Source organism: Lithobates pipiens, unplaced genomic scaffold (assembly GCF_037356315.1).
Source record: "Lithobates pipiens isolate NorthernLeopardFrog02 unplaced genomic scaffold, aLitPip1_a1.2 Scaffold_16, whole genome shotgun sequence".
Classification (NCBI taxonomy): Eukaryota; Metazoa; Chordata; class Amphibia; order Anura; family Ranidae; genus Lithobates; species Lithobates pipiens.
In genome coordinates this window covers 103,244,961-103,262,681 of record NW_027507748.1, presented here as the reverse complement: position 1 = coordinate 103,262,681, position 17,721 = coordinate 103,244,961, and the positions used below count along the sequence as shown (strand labels likewise).

Here is a 17,721-nt window from a genome sequence, read left to right as displayed (position 1 = left end):
AACAGCAGCCAACATACTCCCGATCAGCTCTCTCAGCCAATGGCAGAGAGTGCTGGTTGTAGTGTTCTGGTGGGGGTGGCGTCCCCCTGTCAGAACGCAACAGCTCAGTGGTGGAAATAGCTGCACTAACCTTGCATGGTTAGTACAGTGCCTTTGACCAGAGCTGACAGGTTTTTTTTTGTGCAACCAGCTGGGTTGCAGGAAAAAACTAATAGTGTGTACTCGGCAATAGATTCAGATCAAGACAAATCTACATGACCGAATAAACAGGTAAGAGCGTCAACCGAAATAGTGAAAGAAGGGGGGGACCTTGCGCCACACAATAATTCCTACCTTCTACAAAAAGCTGAACAAATCACTGTGCAATTGAATAAAAGAGGTTATAGGAGGCGCTGAGTGAAAAAAAAATTAAAAAAGTGCAACAAAAACTTTGCAACAAGGATTAAAGTGAACTTGCGCATGTAGTGCAATATATAAACTTATCTATAGTAAAAACAAAATGATCAAAAGTTCATTAATAAAATTTGATGAAACTATTTAATGTCCATGATATTTAGCACTGTATCTTGATTGATGGACCCAAACCCAAAACAAAAAGGAATTCCTTCACCGTATGTCTTAAAGACCACACAATGTGCTCAAAATTAGGAACGGCTCACAAGATGGCTGTGACCTCTTTAATTAAAGCGGGGTTCCACCCTAAAGTGGAACTTCCACTGATTGGAACCCTCCGGCGTCACAATTGCCACCTTTCAGTGGGGAGGGGGGTGGAGATACCTGTCAAAGACAGGTATTTACACCCACTTCCGGGCATAGACTCCCGTGGGAGTCTATGCCTCTTCCAGTCCTTCCGCGCTGTCTGCTGGGACACACACGGGTCCCAGAGACAGCGCGGACAATTCCTATTGCGCTGCGCGACTCGCGCATGCGCAGTAGGGAACCGGGAAGTGAAGCCGATTCGCTTCACTTCCTGATTCCTTCACCTAGAATGGTGGCGGTAGCAGCCGAGAGCCGAGCGATCGATCGGCCTCGGCATCCCTGGAACCTGGGACAGGTGAGTGTCCATTTATTAAAAGTCAGCAGCTGTAGTATTTATAGCTGCTGGCTTTTAATATTTTTTTTGTAGGTGGAATCCCTCTTTAAAGAAAGGTCTAATGCGCTTTTGGGAAATCCCAGAATTGGATACCCTAGGTCAGTGATGATGAACCTTGGCACCCCAGATGTTTTGGAACTACATTTCCCACAATGCTCATGCACTCTGCAGTGTAGATGAGCATCATGGGGAATGTAGTCTGGGGTGCCAAGGTTCGCCATCACTGTCCTAGGTTATCAGATGGATCTTCAGTAGTAGGACCTCCTCTACACCAATATTCCCATGTGGAAAGACAAAGGACATTACATAGAGCAATACCGCAAGAGGGCTAACTGACAAAGTAAACCCCTAAAAGTCCATCAAAAGTCCCCAACACCTCAGCCCAATACCTTCTCCATTTGGGATAACACCATAAAACAGTGGTCTCCAAACTGTGGTCCAGGAGCCAGATGCCCTTTGCTTGCTTTTATCTGGCCCTTGGGGCATTATTCCTCCCACTAACAGAGACAATGGGGCACTGTTCCTCCCACTGACACCACTAATGAGGCACAGTTCCACCCACTGACACCATCGATAGGGCACTATTCCTCCCACTGACACCACTGATGGGGCACTATTCCTTCCACTGACACCAACAATGGGGCACTATTTCTCCCCCAATACCAAAGATGGGGCATGGTTTATCCCAGTGACACCAATACATTTTCGGCTGCCACTGACTACAGTCTGCCCCCCCCCAAAGTTTGAAGGACAGTAAAATGGCCCTTTGTTTAAAAAGTTTGGAGACTAGGGGTGCTACGGATCAAAAAAACTCACGGATCAGATTGTTCTTCGGATCTGAGTCACGGATTGGATAATTTTTTGGATCAGCAAATAATAATTGAATTTGCAAAAACCTGTGAAAATTCCACCAACACATAGTCCCCACAGTAATAGCCACAATCTCCCTCACTGTAATATCCCCGTCATCTCCCCCACTTTAATATTGGCTGGGTACGGCCGAGTATGGCAGGGTACGGCCGAGTATGGCAGGGTACGGCAGAGTATGGCAGGGTACGGCAGAGTATGGCAGGGTACGGCAGAGTATGGCAGGGTACGGCAGAGTATGGCAGGGTACGGCAGAGTATGGCAGGGTACGGCAGAGTATGGCAGGGTACGGCAGGGTATGGCAGGGTACGGCAGGGTACGGCAGGGTACGGCAGAGTATGGCAGGGTACGGCAGAGTATGGCAGGGTATTGGCAGAGTACGGCAGGGTATTGGCAGAGTATGGCAGGGTATTGGCAGAGTATGGCAGGGTATGGAGGGATGTCTGTGACTGCAATTTTCACAGAGCAGCGCTGTGGGCACTACAGATGCAGCCCACAGCGCTGCTGCTATCCGAACTCTCCCCTCCACTGTACAGATCTATACACAGAGGGGAGAGAGGAAACAGCGTCAACATGACACCGGTTTGTTTACAAATGATCACTCTGTCATTTGACGGAGCTATCACATTGTAAACAGCCGAGGGGTGCCCCAAGATGGCCTCCGCACCGCAGCTAGGCCGAAGCCGCTGCCTTTCCTAAGGCCAAGGCCGTTAAGCGCTCTATGGATCACGGCGTGTGCCGATCTAAACAGAGTGACCAGTTCAGATCACGGATCAGTGACGTTCTGTTGCACCCCTATTGGAGACCCCTAGCATGGAAGATAAATCAGGGACCCAGATGCGTGTCCACATCTAACAAAGCAAGGGTTATCTTTCAGACCAATTTTAAACCAAAATTCAAAAGTTCTATAAACTCTGTAGAATAAAAACCTGTGTAAGTCTAAGTCTATTGGAAGGAGATAAAGAAACATTCTGAGGAGACTGTAGGATAACCTTGCAGCTATTATTAGGGATGAATATTATTATATACTACTAAGACAACACATAACATTTTAATAGAAGTATCTCTGCAAAAGGACCGTATCCTTTTATCACTTGCGTTTTGACAGTATGTATTTGCAATGTGTGAAACAAAAACAAAAAAAGAATAGAGACGGCCGGGTGCAGGTATGCCCAACATGCTTGAAACTAATTGATGGGCAGGAAATGGTTTGGTCTTTTTCATGCAACTCTCTTGTTGATTTAGCTAAAGATGGTTAACCCTTTCATTGCCCCTTAACACAAAGTGGAACTTTAGTCAGAAAATTAAGTCCTGCTAGATCATCTCAGGCTGGCCCCTTTTGCAGGTGTAGCTATGTAAAACATTAAAATCCTGTAATACACTGCCTCACCCTGCTCTGCACATGCTCATCGGTTCCTCTTAATTTTTAGACACTGCAGAATTTGTAGGGGCCGATCTGTTGACAGCCTTAAAGCAGGATTTTAAGCCCTCCTATCCTTTACAGTCAAGGAAGCTGCTTCTGTTTGATCTGCAACTGCTATGGTGCTACACATGTGATCAGTTATGACACCAGCCATTTAATGGTTTAACACAAGCAAATGTGACAGTCGGCAATCCTGACATTCCAGGAATTTAACTATTTTTTGAAACCGTCAAATTGATGGGTTTAGTTCCGCTTTATGATTTTCCATTGTTCAGGGGCTCTGGGCTTTAGCAAAAAATGTCAGCCTCTAGCAAGAACAAACAATGCTGGAGGCAGTTTGCAGCACACACTAATTTTGGTAGCATAGTTCTTAATGTGGAATGTATGTTTCTTGCTAAAGAACATTATTTTGTGTTAAGTTGTTATGGGTAATGTTCCGCTAATGAGATTAGGGCCTGTTCACACCCAAGCATATTTTTCCAAAAGGTTTTACATTTTAATAAATTGAAACTTATCAAAAAGCATTTCAGTGTGTGTGACGTGTGTTATGACAGGCGCTAACATTACTAGCACGTGCACTGCAATGTGTTTCAAAAACAAGAATCAACAGGGAGCATTTTCAACCATAGGTTGGTAGCCTCTAAAAGACCTTACATGAAAAATACCGCTTTCGAACAGATCGTTCAATAATCTGAGCGTTAGCATACAGCTTTCGTTTATTAATTTCGAAATTATCAGACGGGACAAACAAAAAAAAAGTTCTCATACGATACCAGAACATACGACTTTCATTTAATCAGCATAGTTTTTGTCCAAAAATACCAATACACTACAATACAGAACTTTAAAATTGTAATTATTTCGTACGAGAATTTTTGTACTTTACTAAACTCTTCATTTTAAACATGGAGAGACCATTTGTCACCTGCCACAAGTTGTGGATTGTCCACTTTCCACGTCACATGCCACAAGTTGTGGATTGTTCACTTGCCAAAAGCTGTGGATTGTCACTTGCCACGTCACCTGTCACAAGTTGTGGATTGTTCACTTGCCACGTCACCTGCCATGTCACTTGCCACGTCGCTTACCACGTTACCTGCCACAAGTTGTGGATTGTCCACTTGCCACATCACCTGCCACGAGCTGTGGATTGTCCACTTGCCACATCACCTGCCACGTCACTTGCCACATCATCTGCCACAAGTTGTGGATTGTCCACTTGCCACGTCACTTGCCACATGATCTGCCACGAGTTGTGGATTGTCTACTTGCCATGTCACCTGACACAAGTTGTGGATTATCATTTGCCCCGTCACTTGCCACTTCACCTGCCACAAGTTGTGGATTGTCCACTTACCACAAGTTGCTTGTTCAAATCTAACAACATATGGGTCAGATTCCAATTATACTTCAGATAACAGCAATGCTAGTGGTGTATTGGATTGGATCTTTGGAATGTCATTTCTTTTTGGGGGGGGGGGGGGGGGGGGAGGAAGTAAGTGAGTACCTAGTTTTGACAGGTACCCAGCTCCAACTTCCGCTCGCCTCCCTGCAATCTTCTGGGACACATCACAGGCCCTAGAAGATTGCTCGGCCATTCAGGACATGCAGCACAACTTGTGCATGCGCAGTGCACACTCGGCTGTGAAGCCGGGTGCCCACATTAGTGATGCCAGCACCAAGGAGAGGCGGGGTAGAGAACCGAGGTTTGGGACGGCCGTATCGCCAGACCATGGGACAGGCGACTGTTTATTAAAAGTCAATAGCCACACTTTTTGTAGCTGCTGAGTTTTAACAAACTGAAAATCTAATGGAGGCTTTAAGCTCCGTACATACAGGCCGAATGCCATCAGACATTGGCCGGTTCAATAAAAAAACGGCTTACATTCTGCCCGGGTGTATGCCAGCAGGGCCGGCTTCTGTTGGACGTGCATGCTGGAAAACCAACACCCGACCAGAATTCTCAGCCAATGGCAGAGAGCACTGACTGGAGTGCTTTGGCGCTGTACGAACGTCTGAACATTTGTACAACTCCAATGGAGTGTTCATTTTGACATCAAATTTCGTTTAAGTTGTAGTTATTGTCTTTTCACTAAAATGCTGTTTTAGTCATATTTTAGTCGACTAAAATCTCTAGTAAATTTTAGTCTACTAAAATCGAATGGGTTTAGTTAAATTTTGATGTATTTTTTATTTAGAACTGCCAAACATTATATACTCCTGGAGTAAAAATCTAATAACATATTATTTATGGTATTAAGGTTTGAACATGCACTATAGATAGCGATTTAGCCGACGAGAGCTAAATAAAATTTAGTTTTAGTCATAGTCTTTTGGCTAAAATGCAATTTTAGTTTTAGTCATATTACAGTTGACTAAAATAGTATTGATTTAATTGATTAAAATATTTTAGTCAACGAAATTAACACTGCTCCAATGGGAGCCGACAGGTTTTTTTTTTCGTTGAACCCAAAAAACGGACAGCTTGTACCAGGCTTAAAGCTTGAGGACTAAGATTCCCAATTTTAAAGTCTTTCATCCATAAAAAAAAAAAAAAAAAAAAAAAAAAACACAACACATTCTCCATGATGTAAAATAAAAAATAAATAAATAAAAAACTCCAACAGGCAAAGACAGATTCCTTGTATTATCCCTTAAGAGCCGTTTCACGCAGCCCTGGGCGACGGCGGTAAAGCGGTGCTATTTTTGGAGCCGCTTTGCCGTAGTTTTAACGGGGTTAAATCCGCCCGCAAAATGCCACCGGAGTGGCATTTTGCGGGCGGTATCGTAGCACTGCCCTATTGATTTCAATGGGGAGCAGCGGTAGAGAAGCGGTGAGTTCACCGCTCCAAATAAGCTGCCGGCAGGACTTTTTCTGAAGCCCCGCCAGCGCACCGCTGCAGTGTGAAAGGAGTGAATGGAGCCGCTTTTTTCAGGCGCTATACAAGCACTATTTGTAGCGCTGTAGTGCCTGAAAAAATGCTGGCAGTGTGAAAGGGGTCTTAAATTATATGTAAAAACCTCACTGAATGACATTTGGTTTGCAAAAGCACTGTGTGGGACAGAGTACTGTCACCCTATAATAGTAACCACCTGAATAAGGTAGATAGATGCATCTAGGGTTGGACATCTGTCCCTAGCCATAGGTAACTGCTGGGTGTGTGGATACATTTGAATAGCGACGGCTCCTCTCTCTATCATTTCTTTGTACAGTGGCCATAGCTGTTCATGTTTCATGTGTGACATACTGTCACCGATGCAGTGCATCGTCATCATATAACTGGTGTGGCAGTGATCAGGGACATTGACTGGTGGAGTATGAAGAAGAAAAAATAAAACTAAAGTTATAATTTTTTTTATTTTATTATTTTCTTTTCAGTTTTTTTTTTATAGCACACAGTGACCAGAGCAAAGTAACATTGTATTACTCTGGGGTAGTGATCAGTATTTATTTTTTTTATTTTTTTTACACATTAGGTTTGCTTATAGCAGTGCATTACATTGCTATAAGCAAGCATTTTACCGAATGAAACTGATTCATTATGTCTGTTTTGTTATTAGCAGTTATTGGTCAATGCTAATCACATGGTACAGATGGGCTGTGATTGGTCTGTACCATGTGATCACACTGACCAATCACAGCTAGCAACACAATGTACACACTGGATGGCTTGAAAGGAAGCCATTCATTGTGTGCAACTGTCATGTGACCTGCTGTGATTTGTCATGGCGGTCACATAATACTGGTAGCAAGCCGGTACTCCGATTGGTCATCGGACATGTCCTGTGGATATGCCTGGTGAAAGATTGCGCCACTGCGCGGCCCTGCGATCGGCGTATCCTGACAGGACATCATATGACATCCAGTCAGGATGGTAAAGCACCCGCCTGGATGTCAATCTGCTATTGGCCGGGTGGTAACTGGTTAAGATTAAAAAAAAAACAGTTACATTCCTGGAATGCTGGGAATGCTGACTGTCCTCAGCCAAACTGTCAAACCATCAAATGGCTGGTGTCATAACTGATCACATGTGCAGCACCATGGCAGTTGCAGACCAAACAAAAGCAGCTTCCTTGGCTGTAAACCATAGGAGGGTAAGGCTGTCAGCAGATCGGCCTCTCCAAACTCAGCAGTGCCTAAGAGCCACCATATGCAGCCCAGAGCGTTTTTTTTCTACACCAAAAACGCATGGAAAGTAGGTTATATGGTCTTCAATGGTATACTTCACACCAGTGCTTGCAGTTATAGAAAAAAAAAATTGAACATGCTGCATTTTTCCTGTACTGGAATGCTGTAAAACGCACTGGAATACACATGTCCTTTGTTAAGGCTAAGAGAAAAGGAGGGGGAAAATGCACTTGACTGCATCAAAAACCACATGCAGAAAAGCATCTGGAACGCATCCAGACCGCGTTTCTGTGGTGTGAACTGGTCCTAAAAGTGCCTAAAAATGGAGAGCAACTGAGCATGTGCAGAACAGGGTGAACGTGTATTTCTGGATTTTAAACCGTATAGACAATTATTTGTAATGTTTTACATAGCTATACCTGCAAAAAGGGGCCAGTCTGAAGTGAAGTGAAGGAAGACTTAAAGCGTTTGTAAACCCTTTACAACCACTTTTGACTTCAGGTAAAATGTAGTAAAATAAGGCTTACCTGTAGCTACCCCGGATGTCTCCTAAACCTGCACAGTTTAGGAGATATCCTCTGTATCGGCATGTGCGGACATCATTTCATTTTCTGACAAATGTTCCAATAGAAGAAGCCTACAGGTTTAGATTTTCGTTCAGAACACAATGTATTTTAAGATCACTTGCACACCCATAATAAAATCTAATTTAATCTCAGCCGGTATGTGCTTGCATGACTATGAAAGAATTCATACAGTAAAATATTCCCGTGTTAAAATGAATCCTACTTTGGTTTGGAGAAAGCTGACACTTCACAGACAAACAATATACATTCAAGGATTTATGATAATGAGCGATGCATAACTCAAACAGCGGCCAAATCCTCCCCAGGTTTTATCAGGTTTTCCAAAGCATTTAAAGTATTGGCCCTGACATGTCAACATCAGCTGGCTGATTTTCGTGATCCAGAGCTATGGTAATAAAGTCCAACTGTCTAATATTGTTTACTCTAAAAGGCCCTAGCAAAGGTTAACAAAAAAAAAAAAAAGTAGCTTTACACAAAATAACAGAAATCTTTATTTCTCTACAATTGCTGTAATAGAACACAGCTAGTATGTAAAATCTTAAAAAAAATAAAATAAATCTGAAGCTACATTCTAACTGCTCTTCAGCACCACCATCTGTGCCTGCGCTGACCAGTTGCTTTTTTGTGACATCACAAAGCTATACCCATCACTGTGCAGCCAATTAAAAATTACCTTGTCAGTCAGGCAGTGATACGGACACACAAAGAAGGACCCTCCCCCTCTGCATTAAAGTAGTCGTCTTAGGAGACCAGGGACCAAGAGTGTCATAACTATGGATTTAGGCAATTACATCTGGCTTTTCCATTGGGATTTTCTTAGCAACTGTTTGGAGTGGGGGAGGGGCAATGAGGGGGGCTTTAAATCAACTGATTTGTTTCTTATTCCATCAACTGCTTTTGTTTACCCAAATAACTCTCGCCTCCTAAACATGTAAAACCTAAATAAGTACACATGATAGTCCCATCTCAATCGTTTAACTGCAGCCTTGAGGGTCAAATGACAGTGTGCTTCTGTTTAATACTGAAAGTGTAAGAAACCTTTATAGTGTTAAAAATACATTTAAAAATGTTAAAAATATTTTAAACAAAGTTGATATGGTATATAAAAAGACAAAGATAGCAAACTACAGTGAAAGCTGTTTAACCTCCTGCTGACCAGCCGCCGTCATTATACTGCGGCAAGGTGGCAAAATCCAATGAATTGCCGTAGGTGTAAGTCGCTGCGGGATCTTGCTTTTGTGGGAGCGCGCTCCCGTTGGCCAGCGGGGGAGCTAGTCAGTGGTTTTGGTGGACTCAATGTCCTCCAGCCACCCGCAATCGTTCCCCGCAGTGACAGAATTGGGATTTGCCTGTGTACACAAGGCAAATCTCTGTTCTGGCCGGGGAGATCACACAAATCCTGTCTTTCTGCCAGGCAGGAAGACAGATCTCGGTTTCCCCAGTCACACCATCCCCTATACAGTTAGAAAACACAGTGAGGGAACACATTTAACCCCTTGATCAACCTCTGATGTTAGCCTGTTCCCTGCCAGTATCATTAGTACAATAACCGTGCATATTTTTTAGCACTGATTACTGTGATAATGTCACTGGTTGCCAAAAAAGTGTCAAAAATGTCAGTTAGGTGGCCAATCTGTCCGCCACAATGTTGCAGTCCCGCTAAAAATCATTGATCACCACCATTACTAGTAAAGAAAAAAAATTAATAATAAAAATGCCATGAATCTATTTCCTATTTTGTAGACGCTATAACTTTTGCGTAAACCAATCAATATATGCTTATTGCAATTTTTTTACCAAAAATATGTAGAAGAATATAGATTGGTCTATACTGATGAAGAAGTTCATTTTTTTTTTGGATATTTATTATAGCAAAAAGTAAAAAAAAAAATATTTTTCAAAATTGAAGTTTTTTTGTTTATACTGCAAAAAAAAAAAAAAAAAAAAAAAAAAAAAAAACACAGGAGGTGTTCAAATACCACCAAAAGAAAGCTCCATTTATGAGGACATACATTTTGTTTGGGTACAACATTGCACGACCGCGCAATTGTCAGTTATAGCGACGCAGTGCTGTATTATAAAAAATGGCCTGGTCGGAAAGTGGGTAAATCCTTCCGGTCCTTAAGTGGCTAAAGTGGGAGTTCCAGACTTTTTTTTTCCCCCCCATTACCCGATAGTCGTCAATTATGTTTTAAAAATCAGGTTATGCTACATCTGAAAACATTTTCTGCGTTATTAAAAGTATTGGTACTCACTGTACCCTCCTGATCCAGCAAGTGTCCATCCAAAATGAGGGCATCTGAAGCCCACTAGTAGTTTCTTCCGGGATAGGGTGCTGCTGGCTACCCAGCAAGCACCTCCCAATCTCGCATGTGCAGTGGGACTTTACCACAGCCAAAGCAATGAAGTCTAGCATTGTGTTGTTTCTGGTTTAGAAATAACACAATGCTAGCCACGGAGGATGCCCATTGACTCCTGGGATTGATTACACTGGTATTCCAGGAGCCAATGCAAAAAAGGATATAACGTACTTTGCCACGGCGAGTTTTGGATGGAAGTGGAGCTTTTTTTTAGCTTTTTTTTTTGGTACCCCTGAAGAGTAGGTGCTATGTTTGCAAATTTCGTTTTTCCTAAGACTATAGTTTGGTCTTGGGGCTAATTTCACTAAATTGTGATTCTGGCATCAGTTTGACTGGACTGTACTATGTTCTGCCTGGTCATAGGTGCATGTATCATCTCTGACAGGCATTGGAACGCAGTCTGGTTGGACGCATGGGGTACCAATCTCTCTCTCTGAGACAATCAGTGGGTGCGTTGTCTCGCTGTGTATTCCGGGAGAGGGTACTTAAGGTGCTGAAGTCACGCGTTTCTGGGTTCCGGGCCAGAAGTATGCTATGACTTCATGGTCCTGGTCCTTCTGACCAGCCCCCAGAGGCCCTCATGGCCTGGGGTGCGGATCCACCCGTTTCCGAGTCTTGAGACTGGCTAGTCCGAGGCGCAGTAACTGGAAGGAGGATTTCAAGGTGGTCTGGTGCCTTCTGGGGTTTGGAGAGGCCCAGCAATTCAAAACGCAACCAGGGGAGGACTCTTCAGAAGAGGGCCATGCACGAGGCTGGCTGCTCGGTAAGAGCCTGGAAGCTGAGCTGAAAGGACACCAAGTAAATCCGCATTCTTATGATTCCGGTACTGCAAGAAAGTTCCTCCTTCCGTTACAACTAAGTTCCTGTGAGAGGCTTTCTGTGTTCATCTAAAGTTTTACAACCAAGTCTGTGGCAGAGACTTTGCTAAGTTTGAGTCACTTGTCGGCTGCTAAATCCATGAACCAGGATTTATCCGACAGTTGAAATATCCAGTTGCGAGTGGTTGGGTCCCCCCCTGGATCATCTAGAGAGACATTTCAAGTGTCAGCAGTTTTCCAAATAAGTATCTGAGCTTTGCTACCCATACCCTCTATTCCCAACTGACAGACTGTGTTTTGGTCAACGTTTTATGCAAATAAAAATTCCTCAAAAGGGATTTAAGTGTCGGTCTGCAGTTATTGGGCCATCAACCTCGGGAACCCCTAGACAAGAACAACGAGGTGGAGAAGGTAAACGCTAAGCCGAGAAAACCAGCCGCTCCTTCGGGGGTCAGTGCTACCTATATATGCCTGCAAATTAGGGTGGAACTCCACTTTAAGTCAGTAAAGTATTAGTACTTAACAGGTTACAGTGATTTGAAAAAGTATTCATACCCCTTGAGATTTTCTACATTTTGTTATGTTACATTCAAAAACATAAATGTAAATGTATTTTATTGGGATTTTATGTGCTAGACCAGCCTTTCTCAACCTTTTCAACATAGAGGAACCCTTGAAATAGTTCTCCAGTCTTGGGGAACCCCTGCTAAAAATTAGAAATCTACAACTCATGATACATTAGTGTGATGTGAAGAATTGGCTCCTTACAGATAGCTAAAAAGATCAATGGGGTCAGTGGGAACTTATCTGAGAGGCAGAAATGGCCCAATGCTGAAGGAACCCCTAGTAACTTCTGGCGGAACCCTGGTTGAGAATCACTGTGCTAGACCAACACAAAGTGGCACATAATTGTGATGTAGAAGGAAAATGATAGTTTTACATTATTATTTTTTTTACACAAAAAATGAGAAAAAATTGTGCTGTGCATTTGTATTCAGCCCCCTGTATTTAAGGGTCATTGTCCTGTTTGAAGGTGAATCTCCACCCCAGTTTCAAGTCTTTTGCAGACTCTAGCAGGTTTTCTTTTAAGATTGCCCTGTATTTAGCTCCATCCATCTTCCCAACCACTCTCACCAGCTTCCCTGTTCCTGCTGAAGTAAAGCATCCCCACAACATGATAATTCCACCACGTTTCACAATGGAGATGGTGTGTTCAAGGGGATGTGCAGTGTTATTTTCCACCACACATCGGGTTTTGGTTTTGGGCCCAAAAGTTCAATTTCGGTCTCTTCTGACCAGAGCACCTTCTTCCCACATGCTTGCTGTGTCCCCCACATGGCTTCTCGCAAACTGCAAACGGGATTTCTTATGGCTTTCTTGCCACTCTTCCATAAAGGCCAGATTTGTGGCTGCTTCTCTGATTAATGCTCTCCTTGCCCAGCCTGTCAGTTTATGTGGACAGCCATATCTTGGTAGGTTTGCAGTTGTGTCATACTCTTTCCATTTTCAGATCATGGATTGAACAGTGCTCCGCGAGATGTTCAAAGCTTGGAATATTTTTTTTAAAAATAACCCTGCTTTAAACTTCTCCACAACTTTATCCCTGACCTGTCCGGTGTGTTCCTTGGCCTTCTTGATGCTTTTTGTTCACAAAAGTTCTAACAAACCTCTGAGGGCTTTACAGAACATCTGTATTTATACAGAGTTTAAAATTACACACAGGTGGACTCTATTTACTAACTAGGGGAAATCTGAAGGCAATTGGTTCCACTAGATTTTAGTTAGGGGTATCGAAGTAAAGGTAGCTGAGAGATATTTATAAAAAAAAAAATAAAAATTGAAAACCATTTATCATTTTCCTTCCACTTCACAATTATGTGCCACTCTGTGTTGGTCCATCACATAAAATCCCAATAAAATATATTTACGTTTTTGGTTGTAACATGATGTAATGTGGAAAATTTCAAGGAGTGTAAATTCTTTTTCAAGACACTGTATACAGAAAGAACCTTAGCATGCTTGCTACTAAATATTGTTCTGTGCTTTCAAATTATCACTGTCCATTTGACTCTACAGAGAATTTAGTTATAGCTTAGGACTCTAGAATTTGCGATTGGCTGTTAGATGCTACTAAACTAAAAAGGAAAAGTAGTTAGGGATTGGCTACCTCAGTAGACTTTGTGGCCCACTGTAAATGCAAGTTCTCAGGGTTTTGAAAAACATTTGACCCATCATTAATTCTTATAGGTGATCGATGATCCCTGGTCTGCCTTATTTACCCATTGTGGGCAGCCATCATCCACACAAAACAATCACAGCAGAGATTTACATAGAGGGAACTGACACTTGGCTGCAGGAAGGTTTGGTTTACTAGAGTGTACTGTATTTACTGCTTTCAGAAATGTGTGAAAAAAAAATAAAAATAAAAAAAAGTATGGAAGCAACTACTATATTATACCTAAACAGGATTACTCAGTCAAGCAAAATTCTCTTCAGGAGAACAGTGCTCAATGAAGTTGTATTGTGTGTGCAATTCTAACCACCTTCGGAGGGTCTGAGGGGGGCTTAATGCAATCCACTCATCAGAATGACAGAATAGATGAATATGAGCTAGATATGCACCTACCTTGATACATGGTACAGAACAACTATACCAGTCCAGTCCGGAACACCTAAAATGAATCTGTCAAATCTTCATTGCAGTCTTTGTGTCTGTCTTTCAACTCAGATGTCGTCCACATTGAAACACGCTATTGAGCTCCTACAAAAAAAAAAAGTTTGAGATGCTTAAACTTGCCCCTAAAAAGTAAATCCAACAACCAACAAACAGTGAAAAGAAACTTTTATCCAGACCCCCAACACCAGAATGATCCTTTACCCTAACACTTAACTCAGCCTAAAAAAAAACCTTAACTCCATCTTTTCAAACCCAGATTCAGATAAAAAAACTTCTGTGTGCAGCAGTCCCCCTCAGGCCCCCTATTACGTGAGCCCTATCTCGATCCAGTAATGTACACAAGTGCTTTGGCTGTCCGGGACTCTCCCTCCTCATTGGCTGAGTCAGCAGTGGGCGCCACTGGCACCCACTGCTGTCAAAATCAGTGAGCAAATGAAGATGGAGAGGGGGCAGGGCTGAGCCGCAGCTCCGTGTCTAAATGCAGCGGGTCAGCTCGGGTGCCCCCATAGCAAGCTGCTTGCTGTGGGGCACCCAACAGGAGGGAGGGGCCAGGAGCGCCGACAAGGGACCCAAAAAGAGGAAGTTCTGGGCTGCTCTGTGCAAAACCATTACACAGAGCAGGTAAGTATAACATGTTTTTAAATTTTTGTTTAAAAATATCAAACACGAGACTTTAATATCACTTTACGCACATTCCTGTATTGCCCAATTCATTTTATAAAATGTATAGTATTTTATGTCTACAACCTTTGCTTTGAACACAGAGAAGGCTTACGAAACCAAAGCCATGACAACCTAACAATTAACGGAGAAGTGGAATCAGCTGTGTATGTGATCTGATCTCTCCAGTTGTTCAGCTGTATTAACAACTGTACCCTTATCGAAGCCTGGGCATTTCTGCTCGGAGCTCACCATTTGCTGTCTTGTGAGAGTTAATTTGACTAAAGCAGGTTAAAAGAAAGGTAGAAAAAAAAAAACGGACAACAAACTTAAATACAGGCAGTCCCAGAGTTACAAACATCCGGCTAACATACGACCTGTACTTAAAGTGGTTAAGTCACTACTATTAAAACCTCCCATGCCCTCTGTAACATAATGTGTGTCCCTGTGTTATAGTAAAAAAAAAAAAAAAATGCAGATTATACTTTATATCAGAGCGACTTCCGGTACTCTCATGTGACTTCTCAGCTCTCTCCTCTGCCCGGCTTACAGCTCTAGCTGGCGGGGCCGAGCACTCCTGATGACATCAGCTGGGGAGGAAAGGAAGAGAGAGCCGAGGAGTCACGTGAGCGACAGGAGCAGCTCTGATATAGGTACAGAACTCCAACTTTTTTAACATAGGCACACATATTGTTATGTTACAGAGGGGATGGGAGGATTTTATAGTAGTTATGAGAGCAGCAGGAGGGGAGGGGGCAGGCACTGACAGGAGCAGACAGGGGGAGGTGGACAGAGCAGGGCTGCAGATGACAGAGCCATGAAAACTGACCACAATGTCAGGGCTCAGCAGCCATGATAAACCGTGGTCAGTTTACAGGGGGGGGGCATAGCCAGGCAAGATCAGCCAGGTTTTTTAAGGTGATAAAAGGGGCCAAGTTACAACGCACAAGCACTGTGCTGTATAACATGCTTTAAGGGAACAGGATTTTTTTTTTTTTTTTTTTTTTTTTTTTTTTTTTTAGGGCAACAAACACTTTAAGAACGGAAGCAGAGTGACGCCATGCTGATCCGGTCCCTGAAACTGCCAGGTGGTTTTATCTGGTTTGACAGAACTTGTCAGAAGTCATCATGCTGATAACAGAGTAAAGAAACATCAGAAACACACAGAACTTAGGGCTTTGGAGAAAGGAGAGAAGTACACACTAAATATATATGTGCATAGGTCAAATTTCACAAATCAGGTTTACATCCACTTTTATTTTCCGGGGACATCCTTTTATTAAAAAGGATAAGCCTCACAAATGGAGATGGTGAATCTCTCGAAGGCTCTTTTCACACAAGAGACCTGATCAGTTCCGCCTGTCAGTTTTTTCAGGTGGACCGGATCGGACCCTCCAGTCACTTCTATGGAGCGGCGGATATCAGCATGGACACGTCTGCTGACACCCGTCACCATTCGATCTGATCCTGTCCGCAAAAAACAGACAGATGGCAGATCAGATGGCATGGAGCGGAAACAGATAGGCAGTGCGTTTCCATCTGATTGCCCCTTAGAGGAGAGTGGGCTGTGTCCTTATCCGCTCTGCATAGCCGAGCGGACCTGGACCTGTCATCCGCCTGCTAAGCAGAGATCAGCGAAGAGATACCCCACTGAGCAAGCGGATCCCAGTTCACAGAGGCACCCATGTGAAAGGGGCCTAACAGGGTCAGAGGTATACATTAGGAAAGTTAGATGGTTGGTATACCAGCCAGGAAACTAAAATTTTCAGAAAAAAACCCTTCTATTATATTTATCTCAGGATAGGTAAAACAATTAAAGAGAAATAAAGCAGCAGGCCCACCAACTATTTTTAACTAATATTAGATAGATGCATTTAGCTTTTCCAAATCAAACACAGAGAGGTTCAAGTTCCGACCAAAGTTTTTGCAAAGTTTCACCGGAAGGGGAACTGTAGTGCTCGGTTTTGAAACCACATTTCCCCAAAAAAATAAAAATAAATAATGACTCAACTTGCTAGTGAACATGCTTTATATAAACCGGTGCTCATTAGAATAAAACCTTTGAGAAGGGGAACCATAGCTTTGTCACAATTCCACTGAAAGACTTGCATGAAAAACTTCACATTTTCCTCCTTGCACTTTAATGCTGAGGCCCCTTACACACCGGGGCGGTGGGTGCGCCGACGGTAAAACACTGCTATTTTTTAACGGCACTTTACTGCCAATTTTGCGGCCTATTCGGTCGCTAGTGGGGAGCATTTACCCCACCTCGCTAGCGGGAGAGAAAGGGTGAAAACTACAGCAAAGCGGTGCTGCAGCAGCGCTGTGCCGGTGGTATAGCCGTGCTGCCCCATTGGTTTCAATGGCCAGGAGCAGTGAAGAAGCGGTGTATACACCGCTCCTAAGATGCTGCTAGCAGGACTTTTTTTTAGCATCCTGCCAGCGCACGCGCCAGCGCAGACAAAGCAGCGGCTATTTCAGGGCATTTCAGGGTAATTTTTTTAAATAACAAACATATCATACTTGCCTCCACTGTGCAGCTCGTTTAGCACAGAGTAGCCCTGAATCTGCTTTTCTGGGGCCCGGCAGCCCCTCCCCGCACCAGATAACTCCCTGGGAGAAACGCGCTCTCTCCCAGGAGATTACCTTGTAGGCGCGCTCCCGAGTCCAGCATTCGGCGGCCATAGAGGCTGAATGCAGGACTTGGCCCCACCCCCCGCTTTATTGGATTTGATTGACAGCAGCGGGAACCAATGGCTGCACTGCTATCAATCTATCCAATCAAGAGCCAGGAGCCCGTGGGGAGAGAGACAGCACGTCCCCGCCGACTGAATGAAGGAGTTCAAGTAAAACGGGGGGCTAGGGGGTCAGTGACAAAGGACGCATTAAGGTAAAAAACATGAACCTTTACAGCTCCTTTAACCACTAGAGGTCCGCGCTATAGCCAAATTACGGCTACAGCGCGGACCTCCTTTGCCGGGACTACGTCTATTGAGAAAAAAAAAGAAAGAGCCGATCACCGGCGGCCATGATCAGGACATCAGTCCCGATCACGGCCAGCTTACCAGTGCCCACCTGCCCCCTGCCAGTGCCACCTCTGTAATAAA

General features: G+C 43.5%; 1 protein-coding gene across 1 annotated transcript in view; it reads right to left on the bottom strand.

Annotated features, from left to right (window-relative positions):
• The window catches only part of ST3GAL6 (ST3 beta-galactoside alpha-2,3-sialyltransferase 6), a 253,034-nt gene that overhangs the window by 156,208 nt on the left and 79,105 nt on the right, over positions 1-17,721 (bottom strand). Inside the window, exon 2 of the mRNA XM_077480185.1 lies at positions 13,904-14,038. Coding sequence (XP_077336311.1) covers positions 13,904-13,913 — 10 coding nt within the window. The 5' untranslated portion in view covers positions 13,914-14,038. The remainder of the gene's footprint in view (positions 1-13,903; positions 14,039-17,721) is intronic.